General features: G+C 48.2%; 1 protein-coding gene across 1 annotated transcript in view; it reads left to right on the top strand.

Moving 5' to 3' along the window:
• SCAMP1 (secretory carrier membrane protein 1) overlaps positions 1–18,958 on the top strand; it is a 608,538-nt gene that overhangs the window by 202,928 nt on the left and 386,652 nt on the right. Inside the window, exon 5 of the mRNA XM_078675215.1 lies at positions 17,399–17,527. Coding sequence (XP_078531341.1) covers positions 17,399–17,527 — 129 coding nt within the window. The remainder of the gene's footprint in view (positions 1–17,398; positions 17,528–18,958) is intronic.

The following is an 18,958-nucleotide window of genomic DNA, read 5'->3' as shown; positions in this document are numbered from 1 at the left end:
ATTACCCAATTAAAGTATGGGTATGCTGTCGCTTAAGCTCTATCAGGACAATTTTGAGTTTTCCTAAGTCATCTGCGAATACCACTACTCTGGATTGTTCTGTTTCAGTTTAAAGATAGTTGTAAATTCGAGAGGATGCCCATGATTATGTATATTAGTTATAAATCGTAGCATATTTTTTTTTTGCAGCTGAAGACAGCGAGGTAATTGGGACTCTTCCGATGCTGTTCTGTTGCTCCTGCCCCTGTTGCTTGGGGCCACCACCAACATCCTGCTGGACCAAAGGGGGACCAGAGTCCCAGTGGCTATATCAGGCTATATAGCGCTTCCTAGCATCTATAGCGCTTCATCCCTGCACGACGGACTACAAGTCCCAGCGTCCTTAGCCTTTACACCAGGTGCCGCCGGTGAGGGGGAGGCGTGGCTATTGCGCTTATAAGGCGGCCTCTCCAACCGCAGCGCGGGACTCACTGCTGCTGTTCTGTTGCTCCTGCCCCCGTTGCTTGGGGCTACCGCCAACATCAAAGGGGGACCTGAGTCCCAGTGGCTATATTCGGCTATATAGCGCTTCCTGGCATCTATAGCACTTCATCCCTGCACAACAGACTACAAGTCCCAGCGTCCTTAGCCTTTACACCAGGTGCCGCTGGTGAGGAGGAGGCGTGGCCATCGCGCTTATAGCGCTGCCTCTTTCACCGCGGCGCGGGACGCTCCCGGGCCAAGGGCGGGCCCATCATTGCCCCTCATTGCCCCTCATTGTCCCTCATTGCTCGTCATTACTAGGAAGAGGCAGGGCTGGGCCACCTCCCTTCCATCCGCCATTCAACAGTTTCCAAGCATCAAGATAGAGGTACTGTTCTTATCTTTCGTCACGCCTGTGGATTCCATATTTAAGTTGGTTGACTCAGACCTTGGACTAACTGCCTCTTGACTTGGAAGATTCTGTAACTCTACCTTCACCTCTTAGCAAGATAAACTGACTTGTTAAGCCACTTACAATTATTGTTAGGGCTAATTAACCTGCAAAGCAACTGAGTAAACCGTACCATATTTATAGTTGCAACTAAAACAATTTTGCACTTTAAGCATGGGTAAACGGAAAACTATGGAGGGTGTAGGGGCAGGGGGCACCGGGAATAGTGGGGTAGGCAAGGGGAAAAAGGCTAAGAAATTGCGAAAACATGCCGCCAGTAATTGTGTTCTTGATATACTAGACACACTCATTAGTGAGTGTGGGAACATACTAGTGGCAGATCCTCCGGAGCCACATAGTAACAGCAGCCAAACCTCCTCTGATCCCAAAAGCCCCGTCCATTTACCTACGGTCCCTCCCATGTTTCATAAACACACTCGCAAAGAATCTGGCAACTTGAGTAAAAACAAAGAGATTAACCATGCCGGGAAACAAGGGAAGGAAGTCCTTCATCTTGACCAAATAACCTGTAAGGAAGCTAATTTAATGAGGCCCACTATCCCTTGCTCCAATAGATTCGCCCCACTCGCAGTTTCTTCTTACTACTGAACAAGTGACACAACCAAGTATCTTGCAAGGTGATAGTAATGTTGAGCAACTATCTCTTGATTCATCTGGGGTCATTAACTCCCTTAGGTCCGAGATAATATCTATGAAATGTATGATCGAAGACCTTACGCTGCTGGTTAAATCATTACTTCCCCTGGTTCGACTTGGACATCAGCCCGAGAAACGGGTACCTGTTCAACACCAGCAAACTTGTTCTCTGGCTGGGTCAACTCTCATCAAAAGGGTTGTTTTGGGCCAAGATGTCCCTTCACTTTTAAAATTTCCCATAAGTCACATCTCCCTACGCTCTAAATTTGAAAACTCCAGTAACCCCAAGCCCTAGACAATAAGTAACACTCATATTCCAGTAGCTGCTCCAATCCAGGACCATGCCACCTTAGGTGGCCGCCGCCGAGTCACGGACCTTGCTCTGCCTATGTATGCTCCATTGAAATCTCTACAACGGAGAGATGCATATATTCTACCGCCATTGCAAGGCCCTAACATCTATATGGTGAATGTACCCAAACTTGGTCCAAACAACGGTATAGAAAGTGTAGATTAATTGACCAACAAAGTCATACATTGGATACGCCATACCAGGGGCTGTTATTCAGTGATTCGTGAAGATATCACTAGGGCACGTAGATGCTCAGTCCCTGCCCAGTCTTATGACTGTATTGAACTTACTTTTTCAAATGTTGATTTGGCAGAGAACCTCCTAGCTTTAGGATTTCGAACTTGCTTCCCCGTCACTTCAGCTATACAGTTTAGACGAACACAAGCACCCATAGAGGCTAGGCCTCAAGCCCAACTAGAGGGTGGCTCAGTACTCGAATCAGTCAATTGACTGCTTCTTGAGTCTAACTAACTACCATAGAGAACAAAGCGTCCTGACTCCAAGGTATAACTGCAGGCCATATGAACCTTTTGCTTCTTCTATTGATGAAGGTTCATTGATTGAAATGAGGGACGCGTCGAAGCATACCCCTCCAGGGCTCAATTGAGATTGTTCCTTGCACGTCCCCGGACTTAACAATACCATCCTATTCCTTAGATCTATCTTCTCACCCAACCTTGAATTGCTTGGGTTTCACGCCCACAGCAGTTAAAAATTGTTATCATGGAACGTGGCAGGGTTATCAAATAAGTCACTACTCCCACAGTTGAACAACTAGAACGAGGATTTCGATATATGTCTATTTCAGGAGACTTGGAGCCTGGTTCTGTATCCCGGCAACAAGGGGGAGAGGGCGCCCGTCCGGTGGAATGATTATTTGGGTGAGCATCATCCTTGGCTGCTTAACCACGGTCCAGCCAACTCTAAGCCCAGACGCCTTGAGACTTACTACTAAAGGACCTAAGGGAGGGGGTATATTAGAGCTGTTCAATGTCTATATTAGAGGCACTAGGGGAGGCCAACAATCACCTATTGTCACAACCGTAGAACATTCTTTATCCAGTTGCTCGCCCTATGCCAGAATTATAGTTGCAGGAGATTTTAATTGCACTTTCGAGCCTCTGAGTTCAGAGGATATGTTGGAGCTAGAGGAAGGGGATTTAAAATGGGCAGTCCCCTCTTTAAATATCCCCCCAATTTGTAAATTGACCCTGCCCGTAATCCAGCTTAGTGCCCTTACTATTGAGTATGACCTTAGAGCAGCCAATGGTAGAACCCATTCGGACACTCAGGGGGCGAATACTTTTAATAGGGTAGGTTGCCCTTCGTGCATAGACTACATTCTAGTGGATATGAAATTATGGGACAAAATGGTAGACATGCATGTGGGCGCCGCAACTGATAGTGATCATAACCCCCTTTGCATGACATTAAAATCTCCTTGGGCTCCTCCAATTTTTTCTCAGATTATTAGGGCTCCAACTTCCATCATAGATATTGTTCCTTCGAATTGTAAAAGATATCTCAAATGGCATAATGTTTCCTCCCAAGAAATAAAAATAGCTGGCATCAGGGAATTCGTCACTACTAGTACACTAGCACTTTAGGCAACCCTGCTGGCCACTGAATTCTGTTCAGGAGCTTCCTTAGTCCATTCTCGCACTATAGAGCAGCTGAGTACTTTTTTCTTAGCTACTCCTAATCACAATAAATCTAAGGGCTTCCGAAAAAGACAACATTTGTGGTTTACTAAAAAATGCAGGCTAAATAGACAAGCCTTAGCTTCAGCGATCAGGTTAAAGAATCCCAATCTCGTCAGAATAGCACGAAAACAGTATAAGGTTGCCCTTCACCATGCAAAAATTGAGTGGGACGAATTGCATTGGCAGAGATTGAAAGCTACCAGCCTGGAAAAAAAATAAGAACCAGTGTGGGTCCTTAGTAAGTCATGGCAATAGTAGAGATCTCTCCACTCCTTCTATTATTATTATTATTATTATTATTATTATTATTATTATGAGCTTATAAAGCGCACTTGTACCCAAGGGCGTCCAGGCGCTGCAAACTGACTCCCTAGAGCACATAAAGATCTAATCCCTGAATAACCAGGTCTTAAGCCCCTTTCTAAAGGAGAGGAGCTCCGATGCATTCCTAAAATGAGTCGGCAGGCTATTCCAAGCCTTAGCTACACCGTAGGAGATGCTGTTTCCTCCCAACGTGCATTTTTTATACGTGGCACCACTACTAGCCTGCCTTCGGCTGAACGCAAGGCTCTCCCTGGCATGTACCATTTGAAACATCTACTCAAAAACTCTAGGCCACTGCCCATCAGAGCTTTAAAGACAATGCACAGCTCTTTAAATTGTGCTTGTCTTATTAATGGCAGCCAATGCAGTTGCTGAAGTCCCTCACGTACTGAGACAAACCTTGGGGTCCCCGTCTGTAGTCTCGCCGCCGCGTTTTGTACCAACTGCAGTCTGTAGCTATGTTTTTTTTCCAGATTCAGGTACAGACTATTATAGTAGTCCAAGCGCAATAGGATGAGGGCTGAAACAGCTGTTCTAAAATCCTTGGTAGGAAGAACAAATAGAATTTTCCTCAGAATCCTAAGGTTGTGGAAGCAGGACGAAACTACTCCACTGCCCTGGTCTCCGAAATCAAGATTCTGATCCACGATAACACCCAGGTTTTTTGCCTTACCCGTGGGGACTGGTGGCTTCCCCAATGCCTCCGGCCACATATCAGGGGTCCAGATGTTAGGGTTGTTCCCAAATATGATGACCTCGGTCTTCCCGGCATTCAGTTTGAGGCAATCTGAGTTCATCCAGCCAGCCAAATCCTTTAGACAATCATGGCATCTCCCTGCCATAGCCCCTTGGGACCCTTGTTGAATGGATAACAAAATTTGGGTGTCATCTGTTTAGGATGTAAGTTGCAGACCAGAGGATCTTATCAAGGCCGCCAGAGGGCTGACATACACATTGAAAAGCATAGGGCTCAGGGAGGACCCCTGCGGCACCCCGCAAGGGAAGGCAAAAGGTTTAGATTTGTCCAATCCCAAGTCAACTGTTTGGATTCTGTCGGCCAAGAAGGATTTCAGGAGGCACCAAGCCAAGCCTCCCACCCCTGCCTTCGACAACCGGTCCATCAACTCCCCGTGGTGGACCGTGTTGAAAGCTGCCAACAGATCCAACAGAATCAGGACAGCCATCCCTCCTTGGTCCACCTCAGCTCTAACCTCCTCCGTGGCCTTGACAAGGGCCAACTCCATGCTGTGCCCTGCACGAAACCCAAACTGCGTGGGGTCAAGAGCCTTAGTCCTCTGAAGGAAAGCGCTTAGTTGCCGATTTTATAGCCTTTTCCAGCAACTTGGCCGGAAGCGAGACTCGGGATATTGGTCTGTAATTGTTCAGATCGTTTTCATCCAAATTGGGCTTTTTTAGTAAGGGAAGTATCGAGGCGAATTTCCACCTCCTGGGATACTCACTCCCATTGATGATGGTGTTAAACACGGGGGTCAGAGTGGTTGCGATGACCTCAGGACAGATTTTTAGTACGGCAACTGGGCAGGGATCATTAGGGGATCCCGACCGAGCCTCACACAATAGATTGAGGACTACAGTGAGCTGTAGAGGACTAAAACCCTCCAATCTATCAGAAGGCAACCTCCTTGATTCGGGGCAGTTTGCCGCTACCTCCACCTCCCCATGCGCCTTGGAAAAGGAAGACAAAAACCCCTCCACCTTTGTCCTAAAAAAGGAGGCTAAGGCTTCACACAGTGCCAGTGCGCTGTGTCCTGGGTTTAGTGGGAATAGTCAATTTAGAAATAGTTCTAAATAATTCTCTGGAAGAGGAGGTGGCCTTCAGTATCTGCTTGGAGAAATAGGCCTTTTTAGCCCCAGATATGAGTTACTTATATATGGTAAGTCTCTCTTTGTACTTTTCTTTATTGTTAGTGCTACACCCATTTCTCCAGGTCCTCCCAAGCCTTAAAATCTGATTCATGCTTTTGCAGAGAGTCAGAAAACCAAGGGGCAGAGGGCTGTGCTCGCCTGGGCGTAAAAAGTTTTACAGGCACTGTGAGACTTGGCCCTTTCCCCAGAAATTTTTCGCTTTTTATCCCCTGTTAATTTAGGATGCCCCTATTGAAACAACAGTGTATAGGCCTTGGGTGGTGGAGAATGCCCTGTTTAGTTTAAAACTAGTGTTAAAATGCAGGTACCTTCTACACCTAACATGGCCGCCACAGACCTCTGCTGCAGCAGCGTGGTTTAGAGGGCGCATTCTAGTAGCCAGGGGCAGGCTGGAACCCTCAGGCAATGTATCCATCTTAGCCTGCCAGCCTGTCCACAGGTAGAATGGTGGAACCTCCTGGAAGCCTCTGGAACCTTCTGGGAGAGGTGAGGTGACACCAACTGACACCAACTGACACTACCAACTGTCAACTGGCTCTATAAAAGGAAAGAGAGGGAACTTTCCTGAGGAGAGAAGGGAGAGAAGGGAGAGAAGGGAGAAGAAGGAGAGAAGCTGAGGGGAGGACCTGGGGGAGGAACCTACACAGGAGTTTAGGCAGAGGGGCCTAGTCAGGGACTATGATGCTGGAAGTGACAGTACTTTGAGTGCTGCCTTTCAAGTATTGAGCACACCTGTAAATCCCCCCTGACCTAGCCCGGCGGAAGGGAACCCCCAGGGACCACTTGAGGGGATTGGCTGAGGAGATCCAACACCAGCCACCAACTTAACTCCCTTCAAGGAAACAAGAACCCAACTGCTATTTACAAGGGCGCCAGAAACAGCTGCGCCAAGAAGAAATCAAGGAACCAGAAACCACATAACTGAACTAAGGGCGCAAGAAACATCACGCCAAGAAGAGCACTAAATCCCCACAGGACTGTTGAGGAACTTCCCAGGTATTGGCGCTGTGTCGCTCCCTGTGCCCTCTGAGGCCACCTAGGGTTCTTGCGCTAACCTGCCACTGCTGTGTGAGCTGACCTGTGGAACCTGCGGAACTGTTTCTAACTTAAGGGAACTGTCTGCTGGCTAGCGATCTCATTCCCTAGCGCTAGCATCCTGAACTACTTGTCCGGCTGGCACTGCTCGCATTCAAATAATCTACCTGAAGAGTGCTTGCCCTGCCTACCCAGCGCTCCCCTGCTGAGCACCTGTGAGAAGCGCTGAGGTCCTGAAGATTAACATGCCTTAAGAAGTGCTGCGAGTTGCTGTCTGCTTTCCAGCGCTGTAAACTGTGATCTGTAAAAGCTGCTGAAGGGCCCCTGAGGCGCTGTACTCCTCGAGCGCTACTGACTGGACTGTGTCTGCGCCCGTGTGGCGCTAGCTAACGCGCTGTGCTGCCAGAGACCCCTGTCGAGCCTGTGAAGCGCTGTATCCGGCAACTTGTCCAGTGCTGCGTGTGCCAAGGAGCGCTGTCTCCTAGAAGCGCTAATTGCCCCCACTCACCGCCGCAGCCCAGGCTGCCCTGACCGGCGTCGTGATTTGCCCCCGGCGGCCCCCGGTGCCGAGAGAGGGCTGCCGCCGTATCGCTGAGGGCCGCGCCCGGCCCACGAGTGAGAGGAATTTCCCTTCAGTGGATTTCAGTCAGGCTGCGCTAGGCCGAAGCCGGCCGCTCCCCCGTCACGTGGTGCGGGAGACTCCTGCTCTGTCATCGCCCTGGATTGCTGGTGATTGGAGAAGGGCTGGGACACCCTGCGAGCCGCGTTGCCATTGGCGGTCGCGGGCGAGCCCCCTCTCGTAGCAGCCGCTGATTGGTTCCCAGCCGGGGACCACGAAGGAGACCCACGAGGACCGGAGCAACATCGGAGCTGTGGGGAGGCCCCGAGAAGAGCGCCGGAGAAGCGCGGGCCTCCCCTGACTAACCGTAATCCACCGGAAGGTGCCGAGGGAGAGTCCCCAGGCCGCGTGAGGCCTACCAGAGGGTCGGAGCCCTTCACACCGGCTGCACTGCTGCGAGTGGCCAAAGAAGTTAAGGTAACCCCCGGGGAGGAGGGCGGAAGGCCGGGGAAGGCCCGGGTTCGCCCCTCCCTGGGGAAAACTGGTGACTGGCTCACGTTGGCCCTAACTAGCCCAGGAGAGTCCCCTGACCTGGACCAGGACCCCTAAACACTGTGAGGGCATCGCTTGGTGGAAAGGAGGGGAAAGTAAGTGCCTGCAGGCCTGCTGGGCCTTTGAACTGTGCCAGGAGTTTATTTTTAGCCCTGCTGTATTGCCTGTTGAGACCCTTATATTAGAAAGGCCATGGGGGGAGATATCATATACTCAGTAGCCCCAGGAGATGTGTGAAGTGCACAGGCCAAGTGCATACATTTAATGTAATGCAGATTTTCTACCAATGTATGGGTCTCCTTGCCTGCTGAGTACTGGAATGGGAGTAATCCTCTAATGAGAAATAATTACCTAATAAGAGGTTGCCTGATTTTCCCTAAAGTGGGTTACTCCTGCATAGGAAGGTGTTAGATGTCCTGCCTAGTGCAGAGTTCCCGAGGTACTTTCAGCTACTATAGACTTAGTGCTGAGGAATGAAAAGGGGAATTTGCTGGTCAAACCTGCGTTAGGCAGGTCCTAAAAGAGTACTGTTGCTGGGCTAAAGCGTTCTATGCCCAGGAAAAGGATATTCTACACAAATGAAATGTTCTACCATTGAGGAGATATTTTACTCTTATTTAAGGCACCATTTATTCCTCCAGCTAGGAAATGTTATTTCTTTCCAGATAAGAGTATTGAAAGGTACTGATGGAAAGCTTTGAAGGAGATATTTATGCCCTTGTTGCCAAACTTATCCTGAATGGGATGCAATGTTATCTGAATGTCGTTTAATGTTTCTGATGCAGGTGCTGACCAGGAGCAAGGCATAGGTCAGGCCTGAGTTTTACTAAATATGGATTTATCCAATATTTAATATTTATGGAATACCTAATATTTATGCAACTGAAGTTTAATGCCAAGTGTTGACACACAGGTGTCTGGAAAGAGAGCTATGAAGCTAATTTTATGATGAAATGGGTAATGTGGGATAAATGAAATGTTTTCTTCCACGTACTAAATTTACTAGAAAGCCTACTGTTATGTATTTACATGCTTCCTGTTATAATTCCTTAATGTACTACTTTCAGGTGCTGGCCCAGAGCAAGGCTGAGGTCAGGCCTGCGTTCTTCAAATATTTAATAATCTAATATTTTAATATTTATGGCATATTTAATATTTATGCACCCAGTATTTAATGTGAGGTTTGAAACATATGCATTTGGAAAGTAGGCTGTTAAGCTAACTACTCTAACGAATTCCTAATACCCTGATCCTGCTCTATCTTAATAAAGTTGACTTGAGTTTTACACAAGCTCACTGGAGTGGTGTCACTAATTGCGTGCCCATGTTTCTGATTCAGTGGTTGCGTGTGCTGCATGGTCGCTTAACACATGTGCTTTCGAATGCCTACCCGCTCGTGCCATGCTACCCTAGGGGACTGGTGACCCCAGTTCCAACATATTGGTGTCGAGCGGTGGGATCCAGGACCTGTGACCATGCAGCACCCTCCATTGGGACAGGGTGCACAGCAATTGGGCTGCACAATTATTGTGTGTGCAAGCCTTAGGAATTGACCCCTCCACTGTCTAGCCTGTGAGTGTATCAGGGCCTGTTGGACCTCATACTGTCACCCACATCCTAGAACCTTTTCCTGAATTATCTGAGTCCCCACCTGGCGTACTGGAGTGTTGTCAGGGGATGGGGGTGCCTGTTGGGCGGAGGGAAGAAGGAACTCCGTACCACTTTGGGGGCACGGGTAGGAGCCCACCCAGAGGGGAGAGGGGATGGGGACAGGAGGGGCAGGTCACACCCAGGGAGGCGGCCACACCAGAGAACCCTGGGAGGGGGTGTGCGTCGTCAGAGAGGTTAGAGCAAGAGAGGGAGAATGTGAGCCTTGCAAAGGAAGGGAAGCTGGTGCACAGGCTTCAGCTAACAGAGACAGAGCTGAAGAACTTGAATACATGTGTGCCAGGTACTTCCATGGTGGCAGCGTACCCGAGGTTCGGGGTTTGGACCAGTCACGGGGTGTAGAACCTGGACTGGGGTTTCAGGTGCAGGGATTGCCTGACCTGGCGGGAGGAATCTCTGTATTCAGAGTTCCTCCGGTTGTGACTCTCAGGGGTACTACTCCAGGTGGGAGGGTGCGGAACTCTGGGAGGGGGTGCAGAGGGAGGATGGACTCTCCTCTGGCACCGGGCCAGCCACAGGGCGCAGATCCTGGGTTGGATGGCCAGGTTCAGGGGTTGCCTGACCTGGCGGGAGGAATCTCTGTATTCAGAGTTCCTCCGGTTGTGACTCTCAGGGGTACTACTCCAGGTGGGAGGGTGCGGAACTCTGGGAGGGGGTGCAGAGGGAGGATGGACTCTCCTCTGGCACCGTTCCAGCCACGGGGTTCAGATCCTGGGTTGGGTGGCCAGGTTCAGGGGTTGCCTGACCTGGCGGGAGGAATCTCTGTATTCAGAGTTCCTCCGGTTGTGACTCTCAGGGGTACTACTCCAGGTGGGAGGGTGCGGAACCCTGGGAGGGGGTGCAGGGAGAGGGAGGTCTCGCCCCTGTCACCAATTCAACTTAAGGGTTTAGACCCTAGGTTGAGGAGGAGAGTGGAAAAAGGTACCACGGGCCTGGGGCTGCTGCCCCCCACTCTGAGAGAGAGAGTAAGGGCCAGAGACATCTGGATTGGAGGTCTGTCCTGGCCGCATCCCACTAGGAACACCAGTGGGGTGGTTGGATTAGCGAGGATGTCATGGTGGTATTGGGCCTGCGTCCACCTTTTTCCGCCCCAAGCAGGGAAGCCCGTCAAGGTAATGACCAGTCTACCCTGGCTTTTGGCTGGGGGGGAGATGTGTGAGACTTGGCCCTTTCCCCAGAAATTTTTCGCTTTTTATCCCCTGTTAATTTAGGATGCCCCTATTGAAACAACAGTGTATAGGCCTTGGGTGGTGGAGAATGCCCTGTTTAGTTTAAAACTAGTGTTAAAATGCAGGTACCTTCTACACCTAACATGGCCGCCACAGACCTCTGCTGCAGCAGCGTGGTTTAGAGGGCGCATTCTAGTAGCCAGGGGCAGGCTGGAACCCTCAGGCAATGTATCCATCTTAGCCTGCCAGCCTGTCCACAGGTAGAATGGTGGAACCTCCTGGAAGCCTCTGGAACCTTCTGGGAGAGGTGAGGTGACACCAACTGACACCAACTGACACTACCAACTGTCAACTGGCTCTATAAAAGGAAAGAGAGGGAACTTTCCTGAGGAGAGAAGGGAGAGAAGGGAGAGAAGGGAGAAGAAGGAGAGAAGCTGAGGGGAGGACCTGGGGGAGGAACCTACACAGGAGTTTAGGCAGAGGGGCCTAGTCAGGGACTATGATGCTGGAAGTGACAGTACTTTGAGTGCTGCCTTTCAAGTATTGAGCACACCTGTAAATCCCCCCTGACCTAGCCCGGCGGAAGGGAACCCCCAGGGACCACTTGAGGGGATTGGCTGAGGAGATCCAACACCAGCCACCAACTTAACTCCCTTCAAGGAAACAAGAACCCAACTGCTATTTACAAGGGCGCCAGAAACAGCTGCGCCAAGAAGAAATCAAGGAACCAGAAACCACATAACTGAACTAAGGGCGCAAGAAACATCACGCCAAGAAGAGCACTAAATCCCCACAGGACTGTTGAGGAACTTCCCAGGTATTGGCGCTGTGTCGCTCCCTGTGCCCTCTGAGGCCACCTAGGGTTCTTGCGCTAACCTGCCACTGCTGTGTGAGCTGACCTGTGGAACCTGCGGAACTGTTTCTAACTTAAGGGAACTGTCTGCTGGCTAGCGATCTCATTCCCTAGCGCTAGCATCCTGAACTACTTGTCCGGCTGGCACTGCTCGCATTCAAATAATCTACCTGAAGAGTGCTTGCCCTGCCTACCCAGCGCTCCCCTGCTGAGCACCTGTGAGAAGCGCTGAGGTCCTGAAGATTAACATGCCTTAAGAAGTGCTGCGAGTTGCTGTCTGCTTTCCAGCGCTGTAAACTGTGATCTGTAAAAGCTGCTGAAGGGCCCCTGAGGCGCTGTACTCCTCGAGCGCTACTGACTGGACTGTGTCTGCGCCCGTGTGGCGCTAGCTAACGCGCTGTGCTGCCAGAGACCCCTGTCGAGCCTGTGAAGCGCTGTATCCGGCAACTTGTCCAGTGCTGCGTGTGCCAAGGAGCGCTGTCTCCTAGAAGCGCTAACTGCCCCCACTCACCGCCGCAGCCCAGGCTGCCCTGACCGGCGTCGTGATTTGCCCCCGGCGGCCCCCGGTGCCGAGAGAGGGCTGCCGCCGTATCGCTGAGGGCCGCGCCCGGCCCACGAGTGAGAGGAATTTCCCTTCAGTGGATTTCAGTCAGGCTGCGCTAGGCCGAAGCCGGCCGCTCCCCCGTCACGTGGTGCGGGAGACTCCTGCTCTGTCATCGCCCTGGATTGCTGGTGATTGGAGAAGGGCTGGGACACCCTGCGAGCCGCGTTGCCATTGGCGGTCGCGGGCGAGCCCCCTCTCGTAGCAGCCGCTGATTGGTTCCCAGCCGGGGACCACGAAGGAGACCCACGAGGACCGGAGCAACATCGGAGCTGTGGGGAGGCCCCGAGAAGAGCGCCGGAGAAGCGCGGGCCTCCCCTGACTAACCGTAATCCACCGGAAGGTGCCGAGGGAGAGTCCCCAGGCCGCGTGAGGCCTACCAGAGGGTCGGAGCCCTTCACACCGGCTGCACTGCTGCGAGTGGCCAAAGAAGTTAAGGTAACCCCCGGGGAGGAGGGCGGAAGGCCGGGGAAGGCCCGGGTTCGCCCCTCCCTGGGGAAAACTGGTGACTGGCTCACGTTGGCCCTAACTAGCCCAGGAGAGTCCCCTGACCTGGACCAGGACCCCTAAACACTGTGAGGGCATCGCTTGGTGGAAAGGAGGGGAAAGTAAGTGCCTGCAGGCCTGCTGGGCCTTTGAACTGTGCCAGGAGTTTATTTTTAGCCCTGCTGTATTGCCTGTTGAGACCCTTATATTAGAAAGGCCATGGGGGGAGATATCATATACTCAGTAGCCCCAGGAGATGTGTGAAGTGCACAGGCCAAGTGCATACATTTAATGTAATGCAGATTTTCTACCAATGTATGGGTCTCCTTGCCTGCTGAGTACTGGAATGGGAGTAATCCTCTAATGAGAAATAATTACCTAATAAGAGGTTGCCTGATTTTCCCTAAAGTGGGTTACTCCTGCATAGGAAGGTGTTAGATGTCCTGCCTAGTGCAGAGTTCCCGAGGTACTTTCAGCTACTATAGACTTAGTGCTGAGGAATGAAAAGGGGAATTTGCTGGTCAAACCTGCGTTAGGCAGGTCCTAAAAGAGTACTGTTGCTGGGCTAAAGCGTTCTATGCCCAGGAAAAGGATATTCTACACAAATGAAATGTTCTACCATTGAGGAGATATTTTACTCTTATTTAAGGCACCATTTATTCCTCCAGCTAGGAAATGTTATTTCTTTCCAGATAAGAGTATTGAAAGGTACTGATGGAAAGCTTTGAAGGAGATATTTATGCCCTTGTTGCCAAACTTATCCTGAATGGGATGCAATGTTATCTGAATGTCGTTTAATGTTTCTGATGCAGGTGCTGACCAGGAGCAAGGCATAGGTCAGGCCTGAGTTTTACTAAATATGGATTTATCCAATATTTAATATTTATGGAATACCTAATATTTATGCAACTGAAGTTTAATGCCAAGTGTTGACACACAGGTGTCTGGAAAGAGAGCTATGAAGCTAATTTTATGATGAAATGGGTAATGTGGGATAAATGAAATGTTTTCTTCCACGTACTAAATTTACTAGAAAGCCTACTGTTATGTATTTACATGCTTCCTGTTATAATTCCTTAATGTACTACTTTCAGGTGCTGGCCCAGAGCAAGGCTGAGGTCAGGCCTGCGTTCTTCAAATATTTAATAATCTAATATTTTAATATTTATGGCATATTTAATATTTATGCACCCAGTATTTAATGTGAGGTTTGAAACATATGCATTTGGAAAGTAGGCTGTTAAGCTAACTACTCTAACGAATTCCTAATACCCTGATCCTGCTCTATCTTAATAAAGTTGACTTGAGTTTTACACAAGCTCACTGGAGTGGTGTCACTAATTGCGTGCCCATGTTTCTGATTCAGTGGTTGCGTGTGCTGCATGGTCGCTTAACACATGTGCTTTCGAATGCCTACCCGCTCGTGCCATGCTACCCTAGGGGACTGGTGACCCCAGTTCCAACAGGCACAAATCTATCACATGCTCTCTCAATCCACCTTGAGTAACTCTCCTCTTCCTTATCTACATTGGCTGGAAGACTGGGATTATTCAAGGTCAGAACATTGCCCATCTCCGCCCCATTTCTATATTTTTCCAAGCCCGAAGGAAAATCTCTTCCTTGCGCTTGAAATTGGCGTGATTATGAAGCATTTGCCATAGCAAGAAGATGATGGCTGCATGATCTGACCAAAAAAGAGGAAGAATTTCCACTATTTTCAGGCCAGGGTGGTTAGAAAAATGCCATCCAGGGTATGCCCTGCTCTATGAGACGGGCCAACAACCCTTTGGTCTAGCCCTCCTCTCCCCATGAGATCCAGCAGTCTCTTATTATCTAGATCTAAGGCATCTTCTAAATAAAAGTTAAAATCTCCCATTATCGTGAAGGAGTTTGCGCAAAGCCCTTCTTCCAGCACCACGCTGAGCGAATCCAAAAAGATGCATCTTGGCCCTGGGGGACGATAAATTAGCATTGCTTTAAAGGTTTTCTGAGGTTTTCTAACCATATTACAAGCCAAGAATGGCATGACCATTTCAGGAAACTGTATTTCGCTCCTAATGACTGATGTCTGGAGGACTTAAGCGACTCCACAGACATCCCTCTGGTAGGGAATGCTAGATAGCCATTTTATATGGCCGAAATTGAAATGGCAATAACAAAAATAGTCCCGGGAAAAGCCCCCAGACCGGATGGTCTTCCTGGTGACCTTTTTTCTGGCTGATCCTAAAAACTGATTGCGTTATATCCAACTCTTGAGCAACGCCAAAGCTAACGGATGCCCAATTCCAGATATATGGAAAGATGCGATGGTGGTCCCAATATTTAAAAAAGGCGGACAGGGAAGACCCATCAAACTATAGGCCAATAAGTTTAATCCATGCAATGCAGAAGCTGGTAGTCAGGGTCCTCCTCCAGAGAATACAGACCTGGGCTGAAGAGGAAGATGTCCTTTCTCAATACCAGGCCGGGTTCAGGGCCAGCACAGGAACGATCAACCAAGTTTTCAGATTAATACTTATATATTGGAAGGTCGTTGTTATTGGCAAGTGTAGCCTTTACCTTGCATTCATTGATTTGAAAACTGCTTTCGATCTCGTACCCAGGATAAGATTGTGGCAGACGTTGAGGGACCTGGCTATTCCCCCCTACCCCCCCCCCCCCCCCCCCCCAAGTTCTTAATTTTTTTGTTCGTTTACATGAAGAAAATTATGCCCGAGTGAGATGGGGGCCCCAAGGGGAGGTTACAGAGAAGATACCAGTTAGCAGAGGAGTACGCCAGGGCGCTCAGGGATATTGTTAAGTTGCGCCCATTGCTTTTTTGGGCACGCGTAATGTGCTCACCTGAGCTAGCAAATTATGCTGCTGCCCTGACTGAGGTTATTAATTTAGATGTGGGGCACAGGGTCAAGTGGATATCTGATGTTAGACACCGACACAGCTGGGTCTTTCGGAAACATGGGACACTCAAGTCCCACCCAACAAGTTAGAGCTCAAATATATTTATTGGAACTGGATTGATTCTAATGAGCTGAGCAAACCAGATTTGGGGAAATTGACAGTTGAGTTTTTCAGTCACAACCAGTCCAGAGCCTTAGAGCCTTACCTGGATATTATCCAGGCCCCACACGATAGGCTGCTATACACCCAATGAGGGTTAGGCACACTCCCAGTTCATGCAACAACATCTAAATGACGCCTGCACAAACATAACAACTAAGGCTGCCCCTGTTGCAGAGTTCCGCTGGAGAGCGTGTCCCATGTTTTGTTTGCCTGCCTAGCTTACTCTATCACTAGGTCCAAATGGATAAAACCAATTTGCAAATCCATGGGTACACGTGCCATAGGGTCGCCTTGCGTATTCTAAAAACTGATTTAGGTATGCTTTTTACTTGTGGGGTGGCTAAGTTTTTGAGTCCTGCCAGGATTATCAGACATAAAGCTTTGAAGGGCTCTCATATGCCGAGTGAAAAGTAATAGCCGAGTGAAAAGTAATAATGGCAGTTCCTCCCCTATCTTAAATTTATTGCGCTATGTTGAAGAGTTCACTAGTTTTGAAACTTTGTGAGGAAGCATGTGTTTTTAAAACAACGTCCTATTTTGATATACATTTTCTTTGTGAGTGTTTCTTGAAAAGTTTTTATATACCCACGTTTCACATAATACTGCTTGGTGCCTCTCCCTCCATTGCTTTATACATCCTTGTTTTTATAATGCTTAAACTTCACCCAGGACTTATTTCCTTTACTAGTATCCTTTTTTTTTTTTTACATACAATCTCTTATCAATTTAGCAATTCAAAAATCTAGTTTGATCGTTTTAACTTGATGTGAATCATTGTATAATTTTAACGCTTCTGCTTGTTTGTTGCACATTGCTTTTATGATGCTAGTGATTGAATAAATCATATATTTGAAGAATTGGGTTAACACTATGAATTTGTGGTTTTGCAACGAAACCATCTTGTCCGACTGCTGCTACATTTACTGCCCTATATAAATGAAAAGAGAAACTTGATGTGTTTTAAATTGAAAGAATTTTCAAGCATTTTTAGGTTCTGCCACAGCGATATGTGAAAACTTGTATAGTTACACCCCGGACTGACTCTCCTCTACTCTATAGACTAGTTTCCAAGTTTGTGGGAAGCACCCTTTTCGGTTCAAGTACTGAAACTCTAGAACAACTCTCACATGGCACTTCAAATCCTTGTTTCAGAAAGATCCTCAAGAGCTTTGTCTGTAAAGACTCTAGTGATCAACAATTGTCATACCCTTACTAAAGCAGCCTGTTGCACAAAGTCACCAAAGACAATTAGGTTGGTACTGACCATGCTATAAGTCACTTAATAATGTATTTGACAAATAAATACTTGGGCCCCAGGAGGGGCAGTATGGATCTCTAGCATGCTGTCCACACAGTAGAAGAACAGTGTTATAGCATTTGTTTTGCCAAACAGCACTATTATGCACAGTATGTAGTGTACGCATAATCTTAAATGAGTGTTTTGTTTACCATAATGCAATTACTATTATTTCAATTTTTGTCATGCTTTTCTAATAGCGGTCTTTGAATGTAGAAGTGTATGCACAGTGGATAAAAGCCAAAGATTACCCCTTTTATAATTGGATGTTTTATTTTGCAGGCAGAAAGAACAATTGGCCTCCTTTACCACAGAACTTTCCAGTGGGACCTTGCTTTTACCAAGATTTTTCTGTAGATATCCCTGTAGAGTTCCAGAAAACAGTAAAAATTATGTACTACATGTGGATGTGTAAGTATATGAAACAAAGTAAAATATAAGAGTATGTCTGCGTATCATTTAATCCTTTAATTAATGTCAGCAATATGTGGAATGACAGCAACTCTATAAACATTCTGGACAAAATTAAACATAGGGCATATTGGCTTCAGAAAGCTTAATATATATATATTTGTTTTTTATTTATAAAATCAGTGTTTGGCCTCTGAGCATTTGACCTGTTTTCAATTTAAAAACAAATCCTAAAACATAAGTTTTTCAACTATGCTGAGAATACGTACATTTAGATTATAGACTATGAACTTAATTTTGAATTTAATTTGGGAAAAGTTAAGTCTTTTAAGTGGAAGCATAGCATGCAGGTTCAACAGGGAAGGACAGTGGGAACCACGCAATATACAACATGCACTTGTGTAGATGTAAAAGGTTTTGTCGAGTGTACACCACGAAAGGGAAAATGTACAATCTCGCGTAGTTGGTGGTAAGGGAAGGTGGGTGTAGGGGTACGGCGGGATACATATCCGCGAAGCCATCTGAGACAGAGTTACAGTGGATGTGTGGGCAGGGCCCATCAGTGGAGAGGGAGTGACGCAGCACGTTATGGTATGGGTTAAGCATAGGAGCCGCTACAGAGGGATATCATCATTTCCGGTGGGTTTCAGAAACTTTTAAAGAATGGTGGCACAGTGAGGGGAGATGGATTGCTTACGGAGACCCTGGACCTCCTCATATCGGCAAGCGTCTTCCTCCGCCGCGCCCCACTTGCGGACCACACCATACCAGGCAGTCAAAGGAGGAGTCGCCGGGGAGTGCCAGTGCAGGGTGAAGGTACGTTTGGCAACAAGGAGTGCTAGGGAGGTGAAGAAAGTGCACACCTTGGGAGATTTGTGCAGTCTAAAGATGCCCAGAGAATACGCCTCCCATGTGTGAACATCAGTGAGCTCCGTGACTTGGCGTAGTGTCATGTACTCTTTTCCAGAAATGATGCAGGACTATAGCATAATAATAATAAAGCTTTTTACAAAGCGCTTGGTTACACCCACAAGCTTTATCCTCACTCTGAGACCTAACCTGACCAGAAAAAGGAGGACGAGAGGGGGGAAGCATGCCACTAGCAGTTACTAGGGAAGGGGACAGCAAATCGTTCAGGTGTATAGTGGCCCATGGTAGCTGTAAATCAGTTACTTGTGCTGATTACAATCTCCAACCACAGACCAAGAGTGGACCATTTTCAGAAGATTTATGCAGCCAAGCGTGATCCTGTGAGTAGAGATGTAGGAGAAGTTATTTTTCGCTCTGTAAGTGAAGTCACTCTGAGCTTCCAATTCAAAGATATTCTGGAGGTGATTAATGTGACCCCCCCACACCCCACCACACAAAGCGCTTGGCCCCAATTCCATACCTGGGGATTTGTTTCAGTCCGAAACTTTCAATTGGGCTTCC

Source organism: Lissotriton helveticus, chromosome 2_1 (assembly GCF_964261635.1).
Source record: "Lissotriton helveticus chromosome 2_1, aLisHel1.1, whole genome shotgun sequence".
Classification (NCBI taxonomy): domain Eukaryota; kingdom Metazoa; phylum Chordata; class Amphibia; order Caudata; family Salamandridae; genus Lissotriton; species Lissotriton helveticus.
Note: the sequence above shows the minus strand (reverse complement) of the source record. Positions and strands in the feature narration are given on the sequence as shown.